The sequence below is a fragment of the Rhinopithecus roxellana genome, chromosome 2 (genome assembly GCF_007565055.1).
Source record: "Rhinopithecus roxellana isolate Shanxi Qingling chromosome 2, ASM756505v1, whole genome shotgun sequence".
In the NCBI taxonomy this organism is placed as follows: domain Eukaryota; kingdom Metazoa; phylum Chordata; class Mammalia; order Primates; family Cercopithecidae; genus Rhinopithecus; species Rhinopithecus roxellana.
The window spans coordinates 37,012,613-37,036,543 of NC_044550.1; the positions used below are offsets into that span (position 1 = coordinate 37,012,613).

The window sequence follows — 23,931 nt, forward strand, 5'->3', positions numbered from 1 at the left end:
AAATTATATATAGCAACTATGGCCTCTTGATCATTTGTATAAATGAATACTGTTGCATCTATCTGCATTTTCTTTCGTGCCATGTCATGTATATGTCATTTTTTTTTAAGTTTCTTCCTCTTCCCTTGTCTCTTTCTCCACTAAGTGTGTGTTGTCAGTGGTCAAATTTACTAGGTAGTCAGTGCAGCATACAGATTACTGAGATGAGGTCATGACAGACCCAGAGGATGAAAGGCCACCCCCCAGGGATTTTGTATTTGAAGGCAGATGGAGTAATGGATAAAACTTTGAACTCATCACTTTTGAGAACATGATTGTGTCCTCTTCTGCAAGAGAGATGGTTGTACTAATTAGAAGAAAAGTGTTTTTTGTTTGTTTCTTATGCTTTTTTCTTTATGAAAAAAAAGTAGATACTGATATTGGGCATTCAAAAGGCTAGTAATCTGAACTCCATAGTCTAAGAGGCACCTGAACTCCCTGACCTATGGGGGCAGAGTTCCCTTACACTGTAGGAGCTGGAAATGCCATATACTACTTTTCTCTGCCCACCTCACTCATAGGCATGGATCTGGCTCCACCAGTCAAGTGCCTCATCGGAGACCCTGAGATGAGTAGGCAGAACCCACACTGGACATGGATGCTGCTGCTGGTTAAGGTGCTGACACTAGTGTTGTATCTATGTATTGGGGAACCAGCCCCCAATATTTCAAAGTAGGTTCTTTTCTATTTTCCCTAAGTGTCAACCAGTCTGAGAAATAAAGAGAAATAGTACAAAGAGAGAAATTTTATAGCTGGGCCTCTGGGGATGTCATCACATATTGGTAGGACTGTGATGGTGATCCTGAGCTGCAAAACCAGCAAGTTTTTATTAGGGATTTCAAAAGGAATAGGGAGTGGGTCACAGAGATCACATGGTTCAAAGGGTAATAAAAGATCACAAGGCAAAAGGGCAGAGCAGGATCACAAGGCAAGGGCAAAATTAGAATTACCAATGACGGCCTATGTCCTGCTGTACATGCATTGTCTTGATAAACATCTTAACAGGAAACAGGGTTTGAGAGCAGACAACCAGTCTGACTAGAATTTACCAGGCTGGAATTTCTCAATCCTAGTAAGCCTGAGGGCACTACAGGAGACCAGGGCATATTTCGTCCCTTATCTCAACCGCATAAGACAGACACTCCCAGAGTGGTCATCTATAGGCCTACCCCTGGGAATGCATTCCTTCCCCAGGGTTATCAATTATTAAAATTCTTTGCTGGGAAAAGAATTCAGCGATATTTCTCCTACTCACACGTCCATTTATAGGCTACCTGCAGGAAGAAAAATATGGCTCTATTCTGCCTGACCCTGCCAACAGTCAGATCTTATGGTTATCTTTCCTTGTTCCCTGAAAATCGCTGTTATTCTGTTCTTTTTCAGGGTGCCCTGATTTCATACTGTTCAAACACACATGTTTTACAAACAATTTGTACAGTTAATGCAATCATCACAGGGTCCTGAGGTGACATACATCCTCAGCTTATGAAGATGATGGGATTAAGAGATTAAAGACAGGCATAGGAAGAATTAGTATTTTCTATGTCCTTTTTGCTAGTCTATGTTTTCTGATTTTCCCAATATAAGCATTAACTTTTTTTTAGAGACAGGATCTCACTCTGTCACCTAGGCTGAAAGGCACTGTCATGATTATAGTTCACTGCAGCCTTGAACTACTGGATTCAAGCCATCCTCCTGACTCGACCTCCCAAAGCACTGGGATTATAGATGTGAGTGGTCACATCCAGACAGTATTAACATTTTTAAAGAAAATATAATTTTTTAAAGGTAATTAAAATACATGTCACCTTGAGTTTCCATTAAACCTTCTGACCTATGCCCTTATGTTATAGATACACATTTATTATCAACACTAACATGCCTGTCTTAGTCCATTTGTGTTGCTGCAAAGGAATACTTGAGGCTGGGTAATCTTTAAGAGAAGAAATTTACTTGGTTCACAGCTCTACAGGGTGTACAGGAAGCATGGTACCAGCATCTGCTTCTGGTGAGGGCTTCAGGATTCTTCCACTTGTGGCAAAAATCAAAGGGGAGCTGGCATGTGCCACTTTATTCACAAGAGAGAGGAGGAGGAGCCAAGCTCTTTACAATAACCAGTTCTCACAGGAACTAAGAGTGAGAATTCACTCACTCCTGTGAGAATGGCACCAAGTCATTCATGAGAGATCCACCCCCCTGACTGAAACACCTCAAACCAGTCCCCACCTCCAACACTGGGGATCAAGCTGCAACATAAGATTTAGTGGGGCCAAACAGACAATATTCACCCATGGCAATGTCGACAAAAGGAAAAAATAACTCAGTAAATTTAATTCAAAATGAAAGAAAATAATATTGTAAAGGAAAAAGAAAGGAGGTACTCACTCAATACCAGGGGAAGAACCTGGGAAAAAAGCAATAGAGTAATTCTGTTTTTATTTATGGCTTTATTTATTTTTACAAATAGTTGATATACCTATATAATATTCACAGTGCTACAAAAATGTGAGAAGATTACATGTGAATATTGATCTCACAGGTGATAAAGTATACAAAATGTTGATTAACTGAAGCAGAAATCCACTGAGAAATGTTTATAACCATCAGGTACTACGTTTACAGATGTTGCCAAGTCAAAGTTCAACATCCACAGTGGGACACTCATCACAAATTCTGTTTAATCTTTAAAAGGAGACAGAGAAAAAGCCAAGTACGTAGTAATAAAATCTGCCTAATCATTCTCCTGTGATTCTTCTATGCTTGAGTTCATTTTATAGGAGTCTTACTACATGCACGTTTACATTCCTTCCCAATATACATATTCTCAAGGAACTAAAAAAAAATGAGAGAACCTTCATTAGACTGACAAACAAAACTTGTACAGTACAGTCCTCCCCACAATCACTACCATACCCAACTCAAACTTTCACACTCTAATATATATCTTTACACTACGCAAAAAATGTTAATAATCTGACCGTGATAGATGCTGGTCTTTGGAAGGTAGTCACACAGTATCAGAAACACTCAGATGGAATTCACACTTGTTCTGTGCCCAAGTCTGGCCCAGCCCAGCTCAATATAGCCTTGTGCTGCCCATCCCTGCTACTAAGGCTTGGGACCCATCTGTGCAGCAGAGGGAATGAGGCTGTGGGTGATGCATCAAGTATATAATCCAGCAGCAAATACTGGAATGTGTAGGTAAGTGCGTATGTTCACGTAACATATGTGAATGTATATATATACAGGAGGTTAAAAAAAGAATGTTCACATATAGATTTAAGTAAGAAATAACTGTGTATACACACATACATATTTATAAACCCTGTGTGTGTATATGCATATATATCTTGTTCCCTGTGATAGAGTCCCTTTTCTCTTTCAGTTGAAATTTTATTGATAAAATAAGAATATAAGATGTAAGAATAAAGGGACAAAATATTGTAGGGTTTTGAGTGACCAGTGTTCTCAGAGGACTCTGTTGTGACCAGGGGCATAATTTCTCTAGTCAATGTGACTGAAAAGAGGATAGCCAGTGTGTCAGGCATGCTTCCTTTTGCCCAAAACTGAACTAAATGTTCATCAATAGCATGGACTGAATCAACAGGAGACACATCAAAATGAAAAAAGAAATCTGTTTGCCATTAAAAATGTTAAGATACAAAAATGAGTAATATCAACAGCAAATAAGGATTTATATATACACACACATATACCACAGAAGTATATCTTCACATACCTAATATGGACATGTAAACACATAATTATGTAACATTAAAGCTACATATGCATATTTTATATGTTATATATTATATATAAATATAGTTATGCAAGCCTCATACACAGATTAGGCAGTTATTTGTATAAGTACATTAAATATATCTAGCAGACCTAGTATTGATGTTCAAACTAAAGGAGTTCCTCCAAACCAGTTCTATAATGGAGTTTCTCAATCTCAAATCTCCATCTCATGCTCTAGACTTGCCTGATTTAACTTTGAAACTTGTCTGATTCTGAACTTGGTCCTACATTTATTTAATAGCAGTATCAGCTATTGTTAGTTCTATCACTCTTGGAAAAGCAGAAATCAAATCTCCCATTTCCAGGAACTTCTGACCATCTCAGTTGCACTGTTCCCTAAAGACCCCAAGGTATGTGCACACAGAGGACAGTGGACAAATGCATGACGTTATCAGCTATGACTTCAGCCCTAGATGCCTATCTTGTCTCCTGCTGCAGTAACAGAGCTAATCTGGGCACACTGCTTGAGGCAGCAGGCCCTCCCACTCCATGTTCCCTTCTGCCAACCTCCCACCCCACCCGTTACAAGTGATTGTCCAAAGGGGGACCACATTGTGTGGAGATGCTGGGGTTAGCTTTACAAGTTAGTAAGGGGAAACCAGGAGGCAGAAAAGAAGAAAGGAAAAAAAGACAGACGACACTGGCCAGGCTCCCCAGGAAGTGAACTTTTGCCTTAGCCCGTTTCCACTTGAGGCAGAGCTAATAGTGTAATGATAAAATTGCAAATCCCAACTCTATTTTGTCCTAACCCAAGCCACAGCTCTTTGTCCTTAGACAAGCATGTAAAGGAGACTTGAAAACATCCTAGAAAATTCAGGGTGTTGAATAACAGTTGGAATTTGCAAGGTCCATGCCCTGTACATAGACCTCCTATTGAGGCCAAACCCAAGGAAGATGAGTCAAAGATCAGCAGGGAAATAGTATCTCTGACAGTAGCAGAAACCAAATAAGCAGAATAAAAAGGGCAAAATGCCATATCCTCTCTCTGAGTCCCCGTCTGGGGAAAAGCACGCCCTTTCTTTCAGGGGCCTGTCTTGGTATGTGCCTGTGAAAGAACTATTTGGGTTTATCAGGGTCATAACCTCTTCCCATCAACAACTGTGAGCCACGAAGCCCCTCAGCAGGGCCTTCTGAAATAACCCTTTACTCACACGTGGCATCCTGTAGCCCCTGCTTAGAATGAAATCCTTAAGGGCAACTGTTCCGTGAAGGTCTGCAAGTAACTCCTCCTAAAAGAGTACCCACATAAGAAAGGGGTCAGCCACCAGAAGCTTGATTTCATATTTGTTCTCATTAAAAGCATTTAGCTCTTTATAAAGTATCTCATTTTAATCCATATCCTTCTTGTTTTTGAGTATGTGTGTAATGTTCCTGAGTTGATGAATATGAAGGCTTTTAAAGATGTCCAGCTTTCTCTCCTTCTCCTACCCTTTTCCTTATGCCCGTATTAAGGATGGGCAATACATTTTAGCAATTAGACAATTATTGACCTATGATGTCTGGAATCTAACCTAGTTAAGATTAACAGTATGTCCACAAATCATAGATCTTAACTTCGAAGGACATGACAATCAAAACTGATTTGATCAGTCCCAACATCTGTGATATTTATGCATCTTTTTGGTTTTTCTTTACATTTATTTTAATTTAAAAATCGGATGCAAAAGTTTACATAATTGCAATTCAGTACTTTAAGACCATTTCACCTTCCAAACCAAATCTATCAAGAATAGTCAAAACTCATGAGTCCCCAGAAAGACAGTCATGTTGTCATAGTACTTACCAGTACCCCATAGTGCCTGTGTCTTGTAAACTGGGGTGCCACAGTCTAGTGGTACCACCTATAGTTGATAAGGTAAACCATTCCTCAGGCATTAAAAAGGTGTGATTTATAAAAATTGTTGTAGAACAATTCCATTGTTATGAATCCTTCCTGTGTCTAAACTGCCTGATAAACAATCTTTTACTATATGAGTGAGTTATACCAGTTATATTTCCAAAATTTAAATAATACTACTTTATTCGCTCACTGTAACCATTTTGGAAAACATCTTTATAGCATTTATCATCAAAATGAAATATGTTTTGTAAAATTTTTGAAGTCTTTAAGACTTAGTCATTAAGAATATGTTCTTAAAAAAAGAACTCTAGACACCTTAAAGCAAAAGTTTGTAGCTATTTTTCTTTTTAAATATTTGAGAAAATGATATTACCTTTTATAATAAAAGTGTAACTGGAATAGCTTTATGTTGTATATTAAACATAAACTCAGGCTCTCCAAAAATCATACTAAGAAATTCTGCCAAACATTATTTACATAATTTTGAGACTTATATAAACATGTGGTGCTCATAAATTTGTGTCATACCTCACACCTGAAAATAAGAATTTATATTCAGTACTGGAAAAGATTAAAATGACCATCCTTCCTGTCTTAGCTTTCCAATCTGAAGAAGACAACTGATGAGTGATTACTGATGAATAATAAGTCTAATTCGTATTGTATTTTGCTTTCTCAAAGTGTTTTCACATCTGTTATCTGGGAGAAGTTTGGGGTCTGTTGAAAAAGAGAAGAGGTTTGCAAATATCCTCATTTAGAGTACTATGCAAGTACTCTACTCTATCAATATTTCCAAATTTCCAGGGCTATAATGAGTATCTTCTTTCCATTAGCTACTTTTACACAAGAAATGAGCAGGCACAGAGCTTATCTGTAGTAAAATTAGAGCACATCCTTGTTGTGAGTGTTTGTTGCTTTGGAATATCAAACAGTGCTTAACCTTTGCCCCTTTCCTCTCAGACAGATCCTACAACTTGAATGAATTGCCTAAAAGAAATTTCCTGGCTGAAATTTTGAATGTTTTGGCATTCACCCATAGCTGATAGGAAACAAGCTTCACGTTTTGTTACCCAAAGAGAACTCATGACATCACATCTATTCTGGGCACTGAGGTGGTCCTACCAAGTCACACCACCCTTTGAACAATTATTCTTGGAATAAATTGTTCCAAGAATGTTAAAATACCATGAGTAGAGATGTCATGTCTACCACAAAGCCAGGAGATTCCACGTCTTGCTTATTACATATTCTCCATAACATGACTTGGCTTTCTCCTTGCTGAATTCAATATGCAAGGTGGAGGGCTTTCAGGAGGCTTTGTATTACACCACAGAGTCTAGTTCAGTATGAGGGTGGCAGACACACTGTGATCATCTTAAGCTCAGATGATCGAATCTCAGTATAAATACATACCTGTTCCTGCAATTCCTTTTTAAAATTCTCCTCTTGAGCTTTATGTGAGACCTCAGGGTCAACCAGAGGCTCGTCTGCTCTTTGCTTTTTCCACAACTTGGGGTTCAAATACCACGCTCCATACCTCATCTTCACCCACTTTGGCTTACAAGGATTCTATGGAGAGTAACATAATTCCCAGTGCCATTGATTTTTTGTTTGTTTGTCATTTCAAACATCTAAAGCTTAGCTTAGGAGAGCAGGATCATTACTTTGGAATTTAGGTTGGTCCTTGCCAAAGTATTTTGTGAAATTTCAGCATGCTTTGATTTTACAAAGTAAACATTAAAGTTCATGATTTAAAAAATAATGCAGTGGTTAATAACATGGCCTTTGGATTTTGACAGACCAGGGTTCAAATCCAGCTTTCCTCCCACTCAGTAGGTGTGAGATGATCAAGTTACATAAATTCTTCATCTGTAAAATGGAGATAACAATAGTATACACCCCCACAGGGCTGTTGTGAAGATTAAAGGAAAGAATGTATGTAAAGCAGCTAGAAATCATGTAAAAATCACATGTTTTCCCCTAGGGTAAAGACCTTGAATAATACTCAGTCAATCAAAATAGTAAGTTATTAGACAGTATGAGCCCAGCACGGTGCTCAGCCTTGCACATGCTACAGTATTGTTTTATCAAACTGCTAACACCAAGCTTTTGCCTTATTTTTTTCTTTCTTTCTTTCTTTCTTTTTTTTTATTTTGTTATTTTTTTATTGAGACGGAGTCTCGCTCTATCACCCAGGCTGGAGTGCAGTGGCCTGATCTCGGCTCACTGCAAGCTCCGCCTCGCGGGTTCACGCCATTCTCCTGCCTCAGCCTCCAAGTGGCTGGGACTACAGGCACCCGCCACCACACCCGGCTAATTTTTTGTATTTTTAGTAGATACGGGGTTTCACCGTGTTAGCCAGGATGGTCTCGATCTCCTGATCTCATGATCTGCCCACCTCGGCCTCCTAAAGTGCTGGGCTTACAGGTGTGAGCCACCACGCCCGGCCAAGCTCCTGCCTTTTTAACTGGAAGAGAGAAAGAAGTAAATGAACATATCTCATTCCCTTCTTTCCGCCATTCCTCAGCAGTGCATCAAGGACGTTAGGAGAACCTCTTGTTGGTTTATAGACTGATACTGTGAATGCAATACCCACACTGTCTCATCACAAAAGGGGGTCTAACTCTTGGGTGTTAGAAACATGAAACCACAAAGATTCTGGCCCTGTCTCCTCTCATGCACATTTAAACTATGTGGCGGAATGAGTGGGGCATTCTAGAGTCAAGCCAGATATGCTCTAAGACAGAGAGAATGGGACAGAGTAGACAGGAGGGAAATCTCTTCCAGCGCTGGATTCAGCATTGTGATCTCTCCGCTCTGAGCATACAGACTGCCTTGCTATTTCCAGAGCGCCGCTGTCATGCTTCTGCCTCAGTGCCGCTACACACACTGTTCCCTTTACTATAATGTTTTTCCCCAAGACACACCCATGGCTTCCTCTTTTACCTATTTCATGTCATCTTTTCAGTGGCATCTTCCCTGGCCATCCAATTTAAAAAAGGGCAACCCCGGGCCGGGCGCAGTGGCTCACGCCTGTAATCCCAGCACTTTGGGAGGCCGAGGTGGGTGGATCACCTGAGGTCGGGAGTTTGAGATCAGCCTGGCTAACATGGTGAAACCCTGTCTCTAGTAAATACACAAAATTAGCTGGGCGTGGTGGCACAGGCTTGTAGTCCCAGCTACTCCGGGGGCTGAGGCAGGAGAATCGCTTGAACCCAGGAGGCGGAGGTTGCAGTGACCTGGGATCAGGCCACTGCACTCCAGCCTAGGTGACAGAGTGAGCCTCTATCTCCAAAAAAAAAAAAAAAAAAGAATCCCCCCTCCCAACACTCTTTGCCTTCTTTCTCTGCTCCACTTTACTTAATGACCCTCATCACCATTTCTATGCTATATATTTTCTGATCGTTTGTCTGTCTCTCTTCTCGTCCTCTAAAATATAAGCTTCGGAAATTATTCCCAGCTACATCTCCCTGGCATCTAAACAATACTTAGGACATAATGGGTGCTTAATAAGTATTTGCTGAATGAAAGTCATGTTTCTTAACTTTGGCACTATTGACATTTGGTACTGGAGAACTCATTGTATGTAGGGGAGGGGTGTGTGTGTGTGTGTCCTATGCATCACAGGATGTTTAGCAGCATTCCTGGCTTCTACCCACTAGATTCTAATAGTATCCCCCAAGTGGTGACAACCAAAAATGTCATCTGTAGATATTGCCAAATACCCCTGAGATGGGGGAAAGGGGGCACATTGCCCTCAGATATGAACCACTGAAATGAAAGAGGGAAGAAAACAGATTGGGGAAGAAAGGGGAGAAGGAGGGGAACGGAATCTACATTACTGCCACACTGAAGAACTTGAATTCTGGAATATGTTATGTTGTTGGGTAACTGGTGATCTTTCCAGACTCAAGATGAACATAATTCCTTCTGTGATACCTTCATAAACATGCCCTCACCCTGTGCTTGATGGAATTGATTACCTCTTCCTATGTCCTGAACACACCATGACATCATTTCACTATAATCATTTACCTGTTGACCCCACTAGGCTGTAATCTCCATAAGTGCAGGAGGCAGTCCTCCATTTTTGCTTCATTTGTTCCCAGCACTTTTGGACACATAGTGGTAGGTGCTCAGAAACCTACTACTGTTTTTGAATAAATGCATACACAAATTGATAAATTAATATAGAGGGCAAAAAAAGATATATAAAATAGAGGCACAGATTGCTGTGAGAGATTAGAAGTAAGAACAAATTAATGTCAACCAAGGGACCTAGAAAAGCTCCATGGAAAATCAGCATATTTCCTGGGTCTAAAGGAAGATAGAACCTATGGACTTGGAGAGGAGGGGCACTTCAGGAAGCGAGAATACTATGAGCAAAGCTAAGGTAGCAGGAAAGCTCATACACCAAAGACCACAGTTTAGAAGGCCTGATGGTTTGTGGAGTCAGAAAATAAAGACAGGGCCGCCCAGAAAATAAAGACAGGGACTTCCAGAATAGGGACCAGATTTACCCTGCCACCTTCAACAATCAAAAAACAAGAAAAAATACATGAATTAATACTATGCCAGACACAAGACATGGGGTAACCAAGGATAGTGATCTTTGAGAGACAAACAAGATAAGCCCCATGACTGCCCTAGCTCACTGCCTTCAGGTAGAGCCCAGGAGGAGCCCAATGGACTCTCTGAATTGAGATGACAGGACCAAGAGTCCAGACAGATCAAAGCAGAGAAAGTTTGCAGCACAGAGTATCAGAAAAGAAAGAGCTGCACAGAGAGAGAACTCCAGGAGATTTCAGAGGGTACCCCTTTGTGCATGTGTGGGAAGAAACTACCCACGGTCAGGGAAAGAACCAACCAAAAGGAAAAGAGGGCAAAGTGTCCAGCAGTTTCACAGGGCCAGGAACAGTGCCTTCCTCCTCCTGGAAAACCTAAAGATCCACAGGACACTAGGCAGAACACACAGAAGGGTCTTGCCTCAGTAGTAGGGAATAATTACCCCACATTACTTTGATCTTTCCCAACAAATTTTTTTTTAATAGAAACAAAAATCTCACTCTGTCACCCAGACTGGAGTACAGTGACACAATCATAGCTCACTATAGCCTTGAACTCCTAGGCTTAAGTAATCCTCTGCCTCAGCCTCCCAAGTGGCTGGGACTGCATGTACATGCCACCACAAGCAGCTAATTTCTTTTCTAAATGTTTTTTGTAGAGACAGGGTCTCACTATGTTGCCCGAGCTGGTCTCGAACTCCTGGCTTCAAGTGATACTTCTGCCTTGGCCTCCCAAAATGCTGGGATTATAGTCATAAACCACCGCACCCAACCCCAACAAATCTTAAAAGCAAAGCTCAGAAGGATCAAACTTCCAACTAACTTGGTTGCATCCCAGAACAAAGTTCAAGAATATTTACAGGAATACAAATACTCAACACCCAGTAAGATAAAAGTAACACTGCCTAGCATCCATCGAAGACTACCAGGCACACAGAGATGCAAGAAAGTATGACCCACAATGAGGAGACAAATCACCTAATGGAAACTGACATAGAACTGATGCAGACGTTAGAATCCGTAAACAATGACATCACAGCAATTGTTATAACTATGTTTTTTGTGCGCAAAAGGTGAAGTTGAGACATGGAAGATATAAATTAAAGAGACTTAAGCTAAACTTTTAGAGATAAAAACTGTAACATATGAGATTCTAAAAAAATACTAGATGGGATTAACGGAAGATTAGACATTGCAGGGAAAAAAAAATAGAGAATTTAAAGACATAGCCATAGAAACACAAAAAGAAAAGAGAATTTAAAAAGCTGACCAGAACAGTGGTAAGCTGTAAAACAACTTCAAGTGGCCTAATTACAGGTAATCAGAGTTCTGGGAAGGGATTGAAAAACAACAACAAAAAAAGTTTAAAGAAATACGGTCCAAAATTTTCCAAATTTAATTAAAACTATAGGCCCCCAAATCCAAGAGGCTCAACAAGCCACAAGTACATGAAACATGAAGAAAGATACACCAAGGTTTATGATAATCAAAATGCTCAAAACCAGTGACAAAGAGAAAATATTAAAAGCATCCAAGGAAAAAGCACATCCCAAAAAAACAAAGATGAGGATGATGTAAGATTTCTCCTAGAGACAGTACAACCAAGAAGACAGGAAAGCAATATCTTTACTGAAATTTTTAAAACTATGAATTAACTTTGAACTAGAATTCTTTTCCCACAAAATACAAAATTCCTCCTTATCCATGATTTTGCTTTCTGCATTTTCAGTTACCTGTGGTCAACCATGGTCTGAAGTATTAAATGGAAAATTCTAGAAATAAACAATTCATAAGTTTTAAATTGTGTGCCATTCTCAGTAGCATGATGAAATCTCAAGCCATCCTTGTTCCACTCCTCCAGGGATATGATCATCTCTTTTTCCAGAGTATCCACACTGTACACACTACCCACCCTTAGTCACTCATAACCGCCTGTTATCAGATCAAAAAACAGTATATATAGGAGTTAGTACTACCCAAAGTTTCAGCATCTACTGGAGGATCTTGAAACATAACCCCTACAGATAACAGACAACAGGTGACCACTGAATCTTTTTAAATGAGGCAGAACAAGGTGTCTTCAGACATACAAAAGCTGAAAGAATTCATCACCAGCAGATCCACACTGGAAGGAATGTTAAAAGAAGTCTTCTAGTCAGAAGAAAAAAGATACTATGTGGAAACATATTTTCAACTTTTGTATAGTGACCCTCCATTTGCCAGTCAAAGGCTCAATTTTGGCAATAACTTCCACGGTTTATAAAGCAGTGTTTGCATAATTATTTCTACATACTGGGAATTGAGCAATTTTATTCAGCCCAGAATCAGGACAAGCAGTGGTTCAGGCCACAGGTGTGATGGACATAACTTACCTGTCTAATACCATTTTGCATTTTACCTTTTAGAAAGATGAAAGGAAAATGGAAAAATAAAAGTGCTGATATTCATGATGAAATGCATAGTTTTCATAAACGTTATGCAATGGAGTCAAGGATAGAAACATAATGTGTGTCGAAATAAGTTGGCAAATGTGTTCAACTGTAAAGGACAAAATTAATATGTCCCAAATATTGGAAGTATAATATCAAAGTTTATGTGTAAAAGGCAGAAGACAGAGATAAAATATTGTTTTTCACTTTCAGGGAAGGGCTCTCCCCTCCAACTTAGGCACTTAAATCTGTTGTTGACTCACATAACTTGACTTGTGTATATATATTTGCAGTGACACACTGTGTAGAAAAGTAAATAGTAGTTTAGGGGCCCATAGTACTTCCCTTTGGAACATGGCATGTTATTTCTCCTTTCTGTTACCTTGTTCTTCCATCTTTACAGAAACTTGGTGCTGAGGAAACCTGTTAATCGTTAGGCAAGCATGTGGTCAAGAATGATGGTTTGTGGTCAATAAGACTCCAGCAAAAATTCAAGAATCTTTGGACATAATATTAACAGCATTCACAATAATTAATTGCAGCATTTTGCTCTTGCAATAATAACCATTCATGTATATTTCTACTGACTTTTAGTATTTCAACATATAAAACACCTAACAAATTATCTCTGAAAATGACTATTCAGGTATTAAAAATAATCCCAAATGATATGCCTCATTTGTATAACTGACTTTATTATAGGTATTAAACATGCATTTGTTTAACAAATATTAATCATGAAAAAAATTCAAGAATTCTACTTTAAAAAACCAGTACCCATGACACACCAGAATTCAAGAACTTTAAGACTTCAAAACAACTTAATTTTCTTTGATTTTCTGTCTGGTCCCCTTCTGCAATTACCTGTGGTTTCTGGAGTTTCCTCTCATAGCCTGATTTCTGGAAGAACTTCCGCTCCTGCAGTTTACTGAGCCCCACACTACGCTTTAGCTCCAGAGCAACCTGATTTGGCTTCATTGTGTGGAGCGCATCATGGCTTGGTTTGGTCTCACAGTCAATGTCAAACTGTTTCAAGATGAACTCTTCATCAATGTCTGAAATTCCCTGGAAGAATATCACATTGCATGAATTGAGGGCAATCAGTAAAATGCTCCTTGCTTTCTTCTTTAATCTAAGGGAGGTAGTTGGCCATTGCTAGGGAAAGAGGTAGTTTGGGGAGAGGTGGAAAATGCTCAGTCAGCATTCATTGAAGACAAGAAGTGTTTGGGATTTGGAGGGCTTTGTCATTAAAAGACAGCTTAGGACTTTGCAAGAAGCAGTGAGTCCCTGAGGGAAATCATGAGCCTGAGGGAAATTCAGTTTGATCGATAGCAAACTTCTTCAGCACTTTATAGTGGTGGCATCTCTAGAAGTATTTTCTAGACTTGCGTAGATATGGCAGTGTTTTCTTTGCCCATAACTCTGTATAAGGGAAGCTGCCAGGTTCACAGCTCCTGCTGAAGGAGGTGGTTTTAGTCAGCTGCATTCTGTACACAGAACAACCTTCACCATTTCCTTCCCTCAGCTACAGCTGGTGGGAGTAGAGATGGGCACATTAAGAGCAGCTAATCTGTATGCTGAGCATTTACCTATGATATGGCTCAAGGCTAAAAGATCTTAGACTCAATAGAATCTCATACTGGAAAATACAAACTGGAAAACACAGAGAACGAAGTCACCAGCAGCTGGCACTGTGACTGGAGTAAAATTTATAGAGAGGAGTCATGAAACAGAGTCAGGGACATAAAGGGACAAGTACAGGCAAAAGGAAGCTAAAGTAATAATGAAGCAGAAATAAAGCAAGCAGAATCAATGAGGTGAAAAATAAACAAACACCATGGAAGGAAAAGCACAAGCCAGTGCTGTAAAGACAAGCCCACAGGGTGATGAGACAGGGACCTAGCTTGTGGGATGTCAGTAAAGATGGGAGCTTGGTCACAGGGTCTGAAACTAAAGGCAGTTACCAGAGAAGCTAAGCTCTTATTCTAAGATTCCTTAAGTTTCCTGCCTTGAGACAGGAATCGCCTCCAGCAGCAGGAATAGGAGAAGTGGACCCTGGAAATCAGGCAATCCACTCTGAACAGATTATGGACAAGCAGTGATTTGGATACCAGGCATACTGGGCCTCGTCTTCTTCATCCAGCATCCCCGCTCCAGTCACCATCTGAGGAGTCTCTGTCCCTCACTCTCACTCTGTTGCAGTTGGGCTGGACACCCCCACTCTTGGCTTCAGGGTTAGGTGTGCATCCTGGCCTAGCCAATAAGCATATTCCATCTCCTTAATCATAATGGTTAGTTCAAGCACAAGCATGTGCCCCAAGTTAGTCCAGTGAGAGTAATCCCTGGACTTTTCCCTAATGGAAAAGCATTGCTGTCTTCACACTTAGGTTGCTCGCTTGTAGGATATAAGCTTGGAAATTTTAGTGACTACTTTTGCCATTTCTTGGGGAAATATTGATTGAGAAAGAAGTCCATCTTGCAACAACCAAGAGATAGGAACAACATCTAAAAATATTTCAGCACCTGGATCAAGCTGTGCCTGAAGTTCCTACTATATCTGGATGCTTCCCTTTTCTCTCTTAAACCAATCTGAATTATATTTCAGTCACTTGCCAATGAAGTAAGTAGCTTGATGTTTAAAAGTACTAAAAAAAATACATTGACTAAAACTAACACTCAAAAGATGGGGTGGGGGCATGGAATGCAAATCCTAAAACCTTAAATCCAATAAAAGCATCAGGTATTTAGACATCTACAGAGACTCAGAAACAGGAATAGGTAACTACATAGGTCTTGGAAGGAGCACAAGGGAAGACCTTGATAACTGAGTCAAAAGTCTCTTTATGTCAGATTTTTTTTTTTTTTTTTTTGAGACGGAGTCTCGCTCTGTCGCCCAGGCTGGAGTGCAGTGGCCGGATCTCAGCTCACTGCAAGCTCCGCCTCCCGGGTTCACGCCATTCTCCTGCCTCAGCCTCCTGAGTAGCTGGGACTACAGGCGCCCGCCATCTCGCCCGGCTTTTTTTTTTTTTTTTTTTTTTGAGACAGGGTCTTGCTTTGTTCCCCATGCTGGAGTGCAGTGGCATGATGACAGCTCACTGCAGCCTCGATTTCCCAGGCTCTAGTAATCCTCCCACCTCAGCCTCCTGCGTGGCAGGGGCACACCACCATGCCTAGCTAATTTTTATTTATTTATTTTTATTTTTTTAAGACGGAGTCTCACCCTGTTGCCCAGGCTGGAGTGCAGTGGCGCAATCTCTGCTCACTGCAACCTCTGCCTCCGGGTTCAAACAATTCTCTTGCCTCAACCTCCTGAGTAGTTGGGATTACAGGTGCATGCCACCACACCCGGCTAATTTTTTTATATTTTTAGTAGAGATGGGGTTTCACCATGTTGGTCAGGCTGATCTTGAACTCCTGACCTCATGATCCACCCACCTTGGACTCCCAAAGTGCTAGGATTACAGGCGTGAGCCACTGCACCCGGCCTTTTATATTTTTTACAAAAATACAAGAGAGACAAGGTTTTGCCATATTGCCCAGGCTGGTATTAAATCCTGAGCTCAAGCGATCCACCTGCCTCAGTCTCCAAAAGTGCTGGGATTACAGGCATGAGCCACCGTGCCTGGCATGTTAGAACAAGGTGTACCTGCCAGAGTACTTCTAGATAAATCTAACTGAGAAAAATGAGTTGAAGGAGTGAAAGAGAGAAAAGAAAGTCCTGACATTAAAATGGAAAATAAAAATATGAAACAACTGCAATGATGTGAGATGTAAACATGAACATTCAAATTAGCCACAAGTTTGCAAACTTTCCAGAAATTTCATCTACCAGAAATATTTCTATTTATATATAATAGAAGAAAATGATTCCTTTATGACTTTGAGGATTTGACTTAGATTTTATCCAATACTGTTTTTTTAATAAAAGCAACTTTGAGCTCGACCTTTAAAAGCAGGTTTAAGTATCACCACTAACTTACAAAAGTAGTAACCCAGTTGCAGAAGTCATTAACTGCTCTGTGAACATTTTCCTGAAGACCAGGATGAGGACTGTTTTCATGGAGCAAATCCATTTTATGTGGCTTTTCTTCATAAAGCCATTGGCTTGCATTTGACACAGAAGTCTTCTTGGAACTAAAGATAATAAGATCATTAAAGAATTACAATATGAGACACAATGAATCCAAATGGATTTCAAACAGTTTTGGAGGCAAAAGGAAATCATAAAGCAAGTATTTGGTTTTTTTGTTTTGTTTTGTTTTTGTTTTTTGTTTTTGAGACGGAGTCTTGTTCTGTCACCCAGGCTGGAGTCCAGTGGCTAGAGTGGAGTGGCGCCCAGGCTTGAGTGCAGTAGCGGCTCACTGCAAGCTCCGCCTCCCAGGTTCACACCATTCTCCTGCCTCAGCCTCCCGAGTAGCTGAGACCACAGGCGCCCACTACCACGCCTGGCTAATTTTCTGTATTTTTAGTAGAGATGGGGTTTCACCTTGTTAGCCAGGATGGTCTCGATCTCTTGACCTCGTGATCCACCTGCCTTGGCCTCCCAAAGTGCTGGGATTACAGGCGTGAGCCACCACGCCCGGCCAAAGCAAGTATTTCTGACAGTCTCTTGCAAGGTTACATACAAATTATATTTTAATTTTTCAAAGAGCACATTCTCATTACCAATATCATAAAGACAAGTATATCATGATTAGTTATAATAATTAAAACTTATATAGCATTTTACCATTATAAGTTGATTTTTAAAATTTTGAGTACCATTTATTAAAACATGTACTGGGTAAAAGCCCAAATTACTGCGCTTGAAGTCTACCAAAGCCTCAGGCAACCTTGACAAGTAGGAGTCATCCTTGACTTCTCTATCATTCCTAAAATCCAGCTCAGTTAAAGTCTGGCAGATTGTAACTGTCTCCTTCCCTCTGGACTGCTGCAAAATGCTAGTGTCTCTGCATCATCAACTCCTATGGCTCCCCCAACCTTCAACCCCCAATCCACTCCCTACACTGCAGCCCAAGCAGTCATTTCAAAATGTAACTCTGGACATATCAAATCAGCCACCCTTCGTCACCATCAATAGCTTCTTTATAAAAATTGAAATATAATTCATCCACCATGAAATTCATAAAATTTACCACTTCAAAAGTGTTTGAGTACCCTTTTATATTCACAAAGTTGTGCAACCACCACCACTATCTTATTCCAGAACATTTTTATTGCCCTGAAAGAAACCCCGTAGCCATTAATAATCACCATTTCCCCACTTCCCTTGCTCCTTCCTGGCAACAAGTAACCCACTTTTCTGTCTCTGTAGATTTGTCTATACTGGATATTTCATCTGAATGGAACCATGCAACATGTAGTCTTTTGTGTCTGGCTTCTCTCAGTTAGCATAATGTTTTCAAGGCTCATCCATGTTGTAGCACGTCTTAGTAGTTTATTTCTTTTTGTGGCCAATATTCCATTGTCTACATAGACCACTTTTTGTTTATCCATTCACAAACATATGCAGGTGATGGACATTTGGGCTGTTGCCACTTTATGCCTCTTAAGGACAATGCTGCTATGGACATTCATGAACAAACTTTTGTGTTCAACAGCCTCTTGCTATTCCTCCAATAAAGACTTAAATCTTGACACAACCTCTAAGGCTCTGCATGGCCTAGCTCTCCAGGTTCTTTGGGACCCACCGCCCTTTTTTACTCTCTGAGCTTCAGCCAATATGGCCTTCTCTCACTTCTGTGAATTCATGCTGCTCCCTCCAGCCATTAGGCCTTTGCTTGAGCTGTTCCACCTGACTGCAATGCTGTCACCATTTCCTTATCCCCTTCATGTCTCAACATACATGTGCCTTCCTCGGGGAGGCACCCCCACAGGCTGTCCCCTGAGCCTACTTTTTATTCATAGCCCCTGTACCTTTTATTCATAACAGTCATATTAATTTATTCATCCATTAATTCAACAAATATCCAGTAAGCACCAACTATGTGCCAGGCATTAGAATTGAAATATAAATAAAGTTAAGCCCCTGTCCTCATAGAGTATACAATTGAATAGGGGAGACAGATAGTAAACAAACATATACCAGGTGATTATAAGTGATATAGAGAAAGCAAAATAGGACAGGAGGGATGGAGAGTGATGGTAGGGAGCATTTTATTTATACAGAGAAGTTGTCTCTATTAAAGTAATATTTGACCAAAGACCCAAAAGAAGAAGGGGGTCAAACCATGTAAATGTCAAGTCATGCAGATAACAGACAGAAAAGAATGGCATGTGCAAAGACCTGAGCTGGGAAAGTGCTGGGCATGTTTAAAGAATACAAAGTCCCATGGAGAGGAGTAATTAAAGAGTAGAACAGCAGAGGATGAGGCTTGAGAGGTGACAGCGACCTACTCATATAGTACTTTGAAGGCAGTTGTAAGGACTTTGGATTTTTCTCAGAAAAATAAGCAATTGGAGAATCTCAAGCACTGGAATGACATGACTTGACTTACGTTTTTAAAAGGATTATGTCAGCTACTATGTGACAAACAGACTTGAGAGAGGGGGGTTTGGGTGGAGGTCACGAGACCAGTTAGTAAGCTATTGCAATAATCCAGGCAAGAGGTGATGGAATCTTGGAATAGACTGGTAGTAGTGGAGAAAGTGAGATTCTGGATACATTTCAAAAGTAAAACCATTACCATTTGCTGGCAGATTGCAACTATTGTTCCAGAAAAAACTGGAAAGATGGGGTTCCTATTTACTGAACTGGGGAAGACAGAAGTAGGAATAAGTTTAGGGGAGAAAACAAGAGTTCAGTTTTGGGTTTGTCTAGTCTGAGATTCCAATTATACATCCAAGGGCAAATATTGAATTAACCATATACAGATGGACCAGAGGAGGTCACTTGGTTGTGAGTAAATGTGCTGAAAAGACATCAAAGACCAAAGTACTTCAAGGCTAAAAGGTAAAGAGTGGCCAGTAAAAGATGACTACGGAGAGGTCCATGAAAGGGATGTTCCAGAAGCCAAGTAAAGAAAGTGTTAGGAGAAAGAGGACATAATCAATTACATCAATTGCTACTATGTATACATCAAGTATGGTGATCCCTGAGAGCTGATTAAGTAACATAGAGGTCAGTGGTGACCTTGGCTAAGGTCAGGTTCAGTGGAGTGGTAGAGAAAAGAGCCTGATTGCTGTTTGGAGAGAAAAAGACTGAGTGAGTATGAATGCCTCTTTCAAAAACTTTTGCTCTAAAGGAAAGGAGAGATTATCTGGTGAGGGGGAGTTAGTGTCGCTTGCATCCTGCCAGCACCTGGACGTGTTCATCAACCTGGAGGTTCATCAAATATATGTTCAAGAATTTTTAATCTCCAGCCATGCTTCCCTCTGTCTCTGCTGAGAGGTCACACTGAGTGGGACTGAACATTCTAACCCTCTAATCACTTGGTCTTTCTGGTGACCAGCCACATTCTAAGACAATCTAGGGGCCCCAACCTGAGCATCTCATTAGTCACTCTCCAGTGACTAAAAGGGGCTCCTTATGAATAACAAAAAGCATTCCTGTCACTCAGGAAATCCCAAGGGTTTTAGGAGCCCTGTGTCAGTAACTGGGGACAAAGACCAAGTATATTTATTATATCACAGATCCCTACATACAACTTTCCTCTCGCTCCCCAACCCAAGTTCTGAGCAACCTGAAAAACAATACAGAGAGCAAAGACAATAGCCAAAATATCCCCTTCACTGCTAACAGCAGCCATGATAGATGACATGGCTTTAGGTCCAAGAGGACTTGCTAACTGACACCCAGAAACTGGCAGAGACTTCCACCCAGTCCTCTGCAGGGCTGGACCAGGACAGTCCTCCCCTCTAGAATAGGGAAGCAAGGAGAAATTGTGCTTCCCATGGGCCATCTTGCTCCTCATGGAAGAAAGGCAAAACTGAGAGAAGCACATCCAGTTACCCTTCCTACTTTTACCAGGTGGTGGACTGAAGAGCCAGAAATGTCCTAAAAGTAAAGTTCCTCTCACCTTGTGTCTTCCCCTAAAAAACATATATAATGTAATGCAGTGGATTCTCTCTAAATCCACCTCCATGTAGGTAATGTGTGTGACCAACAAAGCTCTACATGGCCCCCACAAAACACACTGACCACAGTCCACACCCCTCTAAGTGTCTGGGTACTGTGGATAGGCTGCTGTCTAGTTCACCATACTCTTCAGCACCCATCACTGAGATCTTTAATTTCAAAAGTCAAATGTAGGCCTGACCCAGTGGCTCATGCCTGTAATCTCCACACTTTGGAAGGCAGAGGTGGGCAGATCACTTGAGGCCAGGAGTTCAAGACTAGACTGGCCAACATGACAAAACCTCGTCTCTACCAAAAACACAAAGATTAGCCAGGTGGGGTGGTGGGCACCTATACTCCCAGTTACTTGGGAGGCTGAGGCATAAGAATAGCTGGAACCCAAGAGGTAGAGGTTGCAGTGAGCCAAGATGGTGCCACTGCTCTCCAGCCTGGGCCACAGAGCAAAACTCTGTCTCAAAAACAAACAAACAAAAAAACATGTGTATCCCAAATCTATTTGTGTCCAGTATGCTTATCACTGCATTTATGTTATTTAATTAAATATTATATTGACTGGGGAATCAAGAATGTGTTACAAAAGGGAGATGCTTTTGTTAAGCTTAATGCTTTGAGAAGGGTCAGTGAAGGTAGTATTACAGGTATGGTTTAAGAAAAAAAGATGGGTGGAAACGCCAAGCAGTAGACCTATACTCAGAAAAAAGGCTTAGGTCAGGCATAGTGGTACATACCTGAAGTCCTAGCTGTTCAGGAGGCTGCGGCAGGAGGATCATTTGAGTCCAGAACTCAAGGCTGCAGTGAGTTGTGATCTCTTCACTGCCCTCCAGCCGTAACATTTCGTGGGGCACAAAGGATGAAACCCCAAAACTATGGTGCTTTGGTATGCTGAGCACTTTTGAATTAAAGGAAATTGGAAAGTTGTAGAAGCTGCCTCAAAATCAAGGATTTTCTGACTTTCACTGTTTCTACCCCTCAAGCATAGGGAGGGACTCTCTCTGGAATTTCCTTATAGACACCTGTGTCTGCATCGTTGCTGGATAAATCACATCCATTGAAGAAATAAGCACTATTTAGAGTGGTACCTAGGACTCCTTTCCCTCTTCCTTGGGAACTGAGTTATATTTGCTTCATTAGAATTATTCTAAAGATGAGAAACTTTAAGAAGGTAATTCCTAGAATGTTTCATCAGGTAACAGCAATGATCAAAGGGTTAAGAACAATACTCACGGTCCCAGGTAGACTTGGGTAGAACGTTTTTTAAAAAGCTTTGTGGGTTCTTTCATTCCTTTCCTGGTGTCCTGACAATAAGCCCATGTGTCCTCCAGCTTCCGGTCAGGATCGAGCACTTCCAGCACCTTTAATAAGAGCTACAAACAGAAAATAGTCTTAGAGGAAAAGAAAAATGTGCTGAAGAAGGGAGTCACCATTCTACAACAAAACAGACACACTTGCCCTTCACTTTTCCTTTTCAATCTATCAGTGCTGTTCACCAACTTCCATGCCTAGTATTATGCTGGGTGCTATGGATAGATTTGGACCATATCCCAAAAGACATAACCCCACATGTTAAAATCCTGAAAGATCATAATCCCTTAAGTCTAAAATCCTCAAAATCGCAATCCCAAAAATTAAAATCCCAAAACTATAATTCTGAAAAAAAAATTGTAAAAAAAATTATTTTAAAGGCACTTAAAATTTTTAAATGGAGATTTATTTGAGAAATGTAAAAATAAGAGAACACTTCATCGGCCATTTTACACAATGAATTGGGCAAAAACAATATACATATTTTTGCAAGCACAAACAGTCAGGTATACTAGCAAAAGTCACATGGGTATAATATGAGCAGGGAAACCATATTCACAAAGAAATAGCTCCAAAAGTGGTAGGTATAAATGCATATCACTATGTTTGGCAATTGTGTGCACTCTGCTTTATAATTTCAGTCATCTGAAATACAGCAATGTACAACCTAAGCCTTTTGACAAAATCAATCAAAATGCATGATGGGGCCAGGCACAGTAGCTAAGGCATATAATCTCAGTGCTCTGGGAAGCTGACGCAGGAAGATGGCATGAGGCCAGGAGCTTGAGACCAGCCTGGGCAACGCAGCAAGACTCCTGTCTCTATTTAAAAAAAAATTTAAATTAGCCAGGCATGATGGTGCACTCCTGTAGTCCTAGATACTTGGAGGCTAAGGTAAGAGGATCCCTTGAACTCAGGAGTTTGAGGTAAGAGTGAACTATAATTGCACCACTGCACTCCAGCTTGGACGACAGAATGAGAACCTGTCTCAAAAAAAACAAGCAAAAAACAACCATTATGGGACACCACTCTATGTGCAGTTACCCAAAGAACCAAGATATCAAGAAATACTATCTTTCACAAATACAGATGAACAAAAAGGACATCTCTTCATTCATTGATGAAGTTTCAATGTTGTTATGTAAATCCACAATGCTTACACACAAAGTCAGTGTTGTGACAATGCATTTTCATGAAGTCAAATTTGCAAAAAATGCGTGAAATGAATTAGAACTCTATAAAAGTCTTTACACAATGTATATCTCCAGCACTAAAACTGATGCAAAGATGAAACACATAACATAGTGAATTGTAAAAAATAACACAATTTAAAATAGTGTGGGGGGCACTAAAAAAAAAGCTAAGAAGAAAATTCAACATGTTAGAAAAATGTATAAGAGAGATAGATTATGGGCAATTACACAGAGGTAGTCCATAAGAACTGGCAGGCATTTATGATTGCTAACTATATTTTGAAGTCTTGCATCATAGTAAATACTTGCTTTTTTTCTTTTAGGGCTCTCCTTGAAGAATACGTTCATATTCATTTTCTACATGCACTGCTCTTATTAAAATTATTCTGTGATTCAATATATACTCACATGAGAATTCCCTATTACATTTTCCCCTTTTCTGTGCCATACTTCTATGTTGTTCTGGGTATAGGGAAATCCATTCCACATGTGCTCATATACAGACACCAAAGTTGGCAGAAACAATACTGGTGATTCAATAGCAATAACATCTTCTTATCTTACGTATCCTATAATTATTTTTGAACTAGTCAGTAATATCACTGATCTCTTCAGGCAGATGCAGCTTTATTAAACGCTCCTGGAATTTCAGCAGCTGTAAGGAATGCTAATGCAAACAAATGAC

At 40.3% G+C, this 23,931-nt stretch overlaps 1 protein-coding gene across 1 annotated transcript in view; it reads right to left on the reverse strand.

Annotated features, from left to right (window-relative positions):
• Positions 1-2,805: 2,805 nt before the first annotated feature.
• Positions 2,806-23,931, reverse strand: part of FAM47E (family with sequence similarity 47 member E) — a 31,328-nt gene continuing 10,202 nt past the window's right edge. Inside the window, exons 3-8 of the mRNA XM_010361236.2 lie at positions 21,976-22,115; positions 16,700-16,808; positions 13,539-13,739; positions 7,094-7,249; positions 4,992-5,069; positions 2,806-2,871 (exon numbers count right to left, since the gene is read on the reverse strand). Coding sequence (XP_010359538.2) covers positions 2,806-2,871; positions 4,992-5,069; positions 7,094-7,249; positions 13,539-13,739; positions 16,700-16,808; positions 21,976-22,115 — 750 coding nt within the window. The remainder of the gene's footprint in view (positions 2,872-4,991; positions 5,070-7,093; positions 7,250-13,538; positions 13,740-16,699; positions 16,809-21,975; positions 22,116-23,931) is intronic.